The sequence below is a fragment of the Phaseolus vulgaris genome, chromosome 3, assembly GCF_051622355.1.
Source record: "Phaseolus vulgaris cultivar YP4 chromosome 3, ASM5162235v1, whole genome shotgun sequence".
Classification (NCBI taxonomy): domain Eukaryota; kingdom Viridiplantae; phylum Streptophyta; class Magnoliopsida; order Fabales; family Fabaceae; genus Phaseolus; species Phaseolus vulgaris.
The window spans coordinates 2718130-2725346 of NC_143500.1; the positions used below are offsets into that span (position 1 = coordinate 2718130).

Below are 7217 nucleotides of genomic sequence, written 5' to 3' on the forward strand. Positions count from 1 at the left end.
TACTACCAAAGTTTTAGTTACTTACTACTTTATATTCTAAATTAGTCTATATTACTCTTTTAGAGACCAATTTAGAATTAAAATATTAGTAACTAAAACTTAGGTAACTAATTTAGATATCAATTTAGATACTATTTTATAATTTTTTATTAATAATAGAAACCACTTTAGATACGAATAATTTTTTAGTATCTAATTTAGTTCACATTCTGACTAATTATTTTTGTTTCTAAATTTGATTGTTATTTAATGGTTTTTCTTGCAGTGTTAACTATCAAAATTTCATTTTCTACAATTTCAATAAGTCCAAAAATTTTACCCAACACATATTAGAAAGAAAAAACAATTTCCCACCTGAACAATTTATGTGGATTTATGATGAACAATCCATCAAGATCATAGGTAGTGAGTGATGTTATCAAATGTCAACTTAGAACAAGCTTTTGGGTGGAAACAATGTTCTGATTTTAAAGGTTTGACAAAATAGAAATTTGCATGAAGACAAGGAAAAAAAATTATATATAATACGTATTCTATATTGAAAATAAGATTTTCTGAAAACTTATGTCATTTTCTTTATAATATTCTCTTATATATTTTTGTTTCTGTCTCTTTCACCTTCTATTTTACGTTATAATTAAAGGAGGCTATTCACCTTTGATTGCTCCACAAGTTTGAAACTAAGAAGTTTTTATAATAATTTATTGTGTTATTCATAACTAACCAAGCCAAATTCTTCTTCTAATTCACTCACCTTTCATTATCATACACACAAAATAAATGTTGCAATTAATATAATAGAGAAACATTTAATAAAAATTTTAAAACTATGTTGTGATGTGCATGAAATTTATAATCTAATCTCTATTTTTGTTATTCTCACTGACCCACTTCATTTTTTTGCTTAGTTTTGGAGTTAAAAACGAGAATTGTATGTATAAATGTGGCATCAAATTACAAATGAAAAATTTAGATATTACATATATAATAAATGAGATCTTGTTTTTTCTTCCTAATGAAAGGAACTTACGAATAATAAAAGAGTGAGTAAAATTAACTATATTCAGTTTTAATTTCGTAAAGAAAAATTATTTGTTCGATGACACTTACGTAATTTTTGTTTTCGTTTTTAGCGAGTTAGTTTAGTGTTGAAAATGAAAAAAACTAATTAAAAACAGTAATTGTAATTATATATTATATTAAATTTAAAATAAAATAAAATATAATCGTAGATATCATATTGTACTAACTAGATCGAGTGGCCGAAAGGTCGAGAGGTCGTCAACGTGCTAGAAGATAAAATAAAATAAATAGATATTAAAATGATGAAATATTGTATCAAAACCCAACAAATAAACTCAAAACACTTAAAATATGTTAAATAATTGGAGTATGTGAAAAGTAAAAGTCAAATCAAATCAAAGTCCAACAACGAGCACTATATAACTAGGTGATTTGCTCAGCCTGTACTAAAGTGATTTCATATGATAATTGAACAAATTAATTCTGACTTTTTCATCGGAACCCCTTACAAATAGATACACACGCCTACCCGAGAGCAATCCTAAAACTAGGAGTTGAGAATTGAACTTGACCAACCCAACAAGTGAAAACCCATATCCCGTAATCAAAGAACCAACCCAAGTCCAATACCGTGGATCAAGTAGCCGAAAGCTCAAGACAGATATGAAAGTTCGAAAAATCGAAAATGTTAAATTATTTTAAGTCCTATAAAAACACATATTTTGATTATGTTAATTAGTATAATGGTTAAAAATTGTACTATAGAAAAATATCAATCAATTAAGTTTTTCAAATAATGAGATCAAATAAGTTTTGCAAATAGTAAAGAAGAAGTTAGAAACTAATTGAAAAGTTACACAAGTACATAACCACCACATTTGATGAACCCTACATTCCATTCTTAAAGAAAACAAGTTGACTAGTTTCCATTGATGATTACCAACATTTACCTACACCATTCTTTTCCAAGGTCCAACCAACTCTAACTAACTTCATTCTAATGGTTTTTCACCATGAGTGTGGCTCCCATGTGTGGGTGATGACTACACATGTGTGTGCATGCACGTAAAGTAAAAAACACCTTATGATGAAACGTGAGGAAGGTGTAAACGTGTGAAGAAGATTTTGACTCGTTAAAAGTCCAAGTCTTCCATCCAAAACCCTAACATTATATATCAAACAAAAAAATGCACACATTCAACAACACCATTTCCACCATTATTTTAATTACCATGCTTTCAATTACAACACCATCACTAACCATATTTCTATTCTCAAAAACCCTCCTTCTTCATTCTAACCATGTTCTTCCTCCACTCATATTAAACCCAAGCTTCTCACTCTCTCTTCCATGGCCAAATCCAAAGTTTCATCCACCCATCAACACCCTTCAAAACCCAAAACCTCTCTTTTTCTATGTTGCTTTGGGTCTTCTTCCCATGCCTTGGATTCATCACCCACCAAAGATGTTCATATCTTAGACATGAAGATGAAGAAGAAGAAGAAGAGGAAGAAGAAGAGTGCTTTCACAAGTTGGTTTTCGTGGCTAAGGATTCGATTCAACAAGAAATCATCTCACAAAACGGTGCCGTTTGAATCTTCGATTGCTTCTCATCATCATGCTCATGATTCCAAGACAAAGTCAAAGTCAACGCTTCCTCATAAGGCTCAACCTCCGGCAACCACCACTCCTCCGCCGCCGGCTCAGCCGGCTTCGGTGCTCCCCGCCACGCCCTTTTATACCCCCACACAGGTATTTCTTTTAATCATTGGGTTTTTGTTACATTATATTTTCCTTTGTTTTACATATTTTTCAATTTATTATATGTGTTAACAAGTGTCAAGAAAATCTAATTTTGTACAACTTGATAATAAAATGGGATTTCTTTCATTTTTGTTTACATTACACATTTTTTGATTCGTAAAATGCATAAAAAATGAGAAATATACGTAAAAAAACTTGAATAGTAAAATTTAAATAATAATAATAATAATAATATTATTAAGAGTGAAGAATGTGTGATGATAAATTAACTAATTTAAAATTTATTTATAAAGAATTATTTTATTGATATAATAATTTTTTTTTTTATGTTTTTATAATTTTTTATAAATAAATATAGTCTAATAAATAATTTTTATTAACATAAGAATTTTGGTTTTTTTTATATTTTTTAATAATATTTTTTTATGATAATAAATGATTATTATTACTTGAAATTGTTAATAATATCAAATATAAGTATATAGAAAATTATTGATGATTATACATTATCAATATTAAAAAATTTAATTTCCCTCCATTAAAATAAACTGAGAATTGGAGTAATAATTATTATTTTCCAATAATTTTTACCAATTTCGATAAATTCGATGTTCTTAACTCCTTATAATCTTAAACTATGTTCCAGACAAGACACGGTATGAAGCACAACGCAGAGGACACGCGTCAACAGGGCAGAGGTTCTCCAGCTCAGGCGAAACTGCAGGCGCGGCGGCCGCCGTCTACGGCGGCGAAAACGACATTTAAGAAGGGTCGAAACAACGGCGTGGTTGGCATGTTGGTGGTGGCGGTGACACTGGTGATTATGATATTTTGTGGCCGTTTGTGCGCTATTCTCTGCACTTCGGTGTGGCTCTACTGCGCTCCGCATTTTCGGAAAACCGGTGGCGTAAACGACGACGGAAACCCCAAAACGACGCCGTCCAACGACGTGGATTTGGATTCGGAGGAGTACAAGAAGAAAGTGATAATGAAGGGTCTTCTTGGGAGAAATCACAGAGCTGTGCTTTGAAGAAGAAGACCTTGCAACGCTGTCGTTTTCACATTTTCTCTTATCATTAATTAGTACCAAAATCAAAAGAAAAAAAAAATAAAACAATTGTAAAAAATTCATGTAAATAAAATTTCTTTTTAAATTCAAAATCTGGTTTCTACAAGATCTATTACAACAATTTTTTCTTATTTTTCTTCTGTGATCATAGTTCTTAATTTTAGAATATCTATCTACACTTTTAGTATAATTTTTAATTTTAATTCGTATTTTTTTACGATAATAAATTATATTGATATTTTCTTAAGTAAATTAATATTATAATTTTTAAAAAATTACATATAGAAAACAGTACATTTTTTACATTAAACAGTGCACTTTTATAAAAAAAGGAGGTAATTATAATATTAAAAAAAGAAGGTAAATGTAATTTAAGAATATCTAATAGAAATAATTTACTTATATATATATGTATATATTATTTATGTTATTCAATTAAATGTTTTATTGGATAAAGGTGAAAGTTTAAATATAATTGAAAAATAACATAATATTTACATAGATCTAAGTTTCTCGCGTTTAATTAAACGAAGACATTTAAGGTAATATAAATAATATTAATTAAAATAAAACAAAAGAATAATTTAATTAATTAAATGGAAATAATTATACATATTTTAAAAATATGAAGAATAAAATATTAGAAAAAATAAAGTAAGAAGATAAAAAATTATAATATAGTTTATATTATTTTTTTGTTTTCAACACTGATTTTGATTTTATCTTTGAATACTCGAAATTTTGTTTGTAACAAATGGAATGTTCGTTGCCGGTTTCACGGCGGCGTTTGTGAATAACGTGTTCTTGAAAATATGTGCAAATGGGATAAATATAAAAATAAAGTCAAAGATTTGAAATGGTATTTTTTGTTAGATTTATCCATGAATAAATGCAATTATTTTCATTATTGTATTTAATTTATCCAAATAGTTCCCATTAAAATTAGTTATTTTTTATTTTTATTCTCCTAAAATATAATTTAATATTTTTCGTTTTCCTATAATATAAAATAGGATTTTTGTTTTTTTTTTCTATGACAAGAAAATTATAATTTATTTGATGCTCAATATAAGATAATTATCTTATTATGCAACAATAACTTTGTAACTCTTATATTGTATATTTCATTAAATTGTAAAATAGTTATTGTGAGCTTTATATCTTTATCAAACTTAAATTCAAGTGATGATTCATTGCATATCTTGAGTTTACATTCAAGAGAAGTTTACCATTATCCATATTTTATATTTGGTTTCTTTAATTTGGTTAATTTTTTTGTTAATTTTCACAAGTTATTAATATTCTCTTCTTTAGTTTCTTTCATTATATGAATCGAAAATCAATGTAGTCACAAAGTGATTTTTATACTCATTATTGTTCATGACATTTGATCTATGAGTTCTTCTTCTTTTTAATGTTTTTTCTTTTTAATTTCGTCATTTACATTTCTTAGTTTATCAATTTTATGTTTAATTTGTTGTGTTTTTTAAGTTTTTCACAAAATGGTTTCATACCATTTTAAGGGTGATGTGTTCTTGATGAATTATATAATCTAATCAATTGAATCTTCTTCTTAAATCATTCTAAGACAACCTATAGGTAGATATTGTGTTTCATTAGTTTGATTGTGATTGGTGAGTCTACACCATGTCTTAATACCATTAACAAATGTGTTAAATTGTTACATCCCTATAAAATAACTTCTTGAAATCACTTTTTAAAGTGTCGTGTGCATGTTCATGTGCTTGTTGGAAAACCATGTCCGACATCATAAATATAATTTCTTATAGTTAATATTCTATTTGAACATCAAGGAATATCACTAACTTTCTCATATCATGTTCATTTTATGTAATTCTTCATTTCTTTAATTCATTTCTCTATTATTCTTTGTTGGGTTTTGTACATGTCATGGGTGGTTAGTTTCAATCGTCTTAATCTGTTTCAAAGACTCTACCAAACTAGTGCAAGGTTTTTTTTTTTTTATATATACAAAGCAATTAGCATGTCCACATTGTTATGGACACTTATCAAGCCTATGTTATGTGATTCCTTTTTTGGAATTTTTTTTAGGGATTATGTGAGGTAACCTTTTTTAGTGTAAAAGGATTGAAGTACCCCTTAAATACTTATTTTTATTCAATTAATTTATTGTCGATAAAAAATAAAAATATAATTCTTCATAAACCCATAACAAAGTTTGCTTGTATCATTTCGTGCATCTCCATTCAAGTCAACAAGTTCCAATAGAAATAACTTAAAGTCAACATGCAAAGATAACACTCAAATATGTGACTTTTGCTTTATATTTTCCTATTCTAAAATTAATCAATATATAATACATTTTAGGTATATTTTAATACAGTACATTTTATTTACAAACTTTTTCAACAATGATCAACAAATAATGTATGGAAAGTACTACTAATAGAAACATCACAGGGGAAAGAAAAATATAATTAATATCACACCCCAAGCGTAATGACGACGAAAAATTTGCAGTAGAGGTGTGATGGCGAGAAGCTTGCAAAGATGGTGTGGTGGGAACAATGTCACGATGGTAAAGGTCGTTGCTAATTAGAGACCTCAAGTGCGAGGAAGAAGATGGAGAAGTACGTGAGTGATAATGACGACGAAGAGATATCTCGAGAGAGCAAACTTGTGAGGGAGAAAGTTGCGAGTACGATGACTAATGAGAAAGAAGAAGTTGAATTAGATAACACAAAAATGTCAAGTTTCATAATAATATCTAACATAAAAGTTTTTATCTAAACAAAAATGTCATGCACAAATGAGGTATATTTAAAGAATATTTTTTAATGATGGTTAACTAATATAAAACTATCATTTCTACATTGTTTAATATTTAATTAACATACATAACGTATTTTTACATTGATTATAACATCTTAACATTTACAAAAATTCAACTCCACAAATTTTACATTAATTATATCAATGTAGAATCTTGTCTTGAAATACTTATTTTTGGTATTTTTATACTTTAAAATGTTCATTTTCCATAATAAATCTTACAAGTGATATAGAGGGTGAACCCATTAGCTCACCACAATTTTAGCAAGACATGCTGACATTTTATTTTTGCTAGTCTACTTTGGTCTATTGACTTTTTTTAATACTTTATTACATTATAGTATTTATTTAAAAGATGAACTTAAATTTCAACACTTATAAATTAAATTTCAATTATAAATAACAACAGAGTAATTTAGCAAGTAAATATAATAATCCACTTAAATTATCTAACTTAATCAATTAAAGATTAAAAAATATGTACATAATTAAATGTACTTTAAGAATATATATATATATATATATATATATATATATATATATATA

At 27.3% G+C, this 7217-nt stretch overlaps 1 protein-coding gene across 1 annotated transcript; it reads left to right on the forward strand.

Annotated features, from left to right (window-relative positions):
* Nucleotides 1-2222: 2222 nt before the first annotated feature.
* Nucleotides 2223-3949, forward strand: LOC137806022 (uncharacterized). Its single transcript, XM_068605898.1, has 2 exons — nt 2223-2776; nt 3435-3949. The coding sequence occupies exons 1-2, from the start codon at nt 2375-2377 to the stop codon at nt 3816-3818; spliced, it is 786 nt and encodes a 261-aa protein (XP_068461999.1). The 5' UTR covers nt 2223-2374; the 3' UTR covers nt 3819-3949.
* The last annotated feature ends 3268 nt before the right edge of the window (nt 3950-7217 follow it).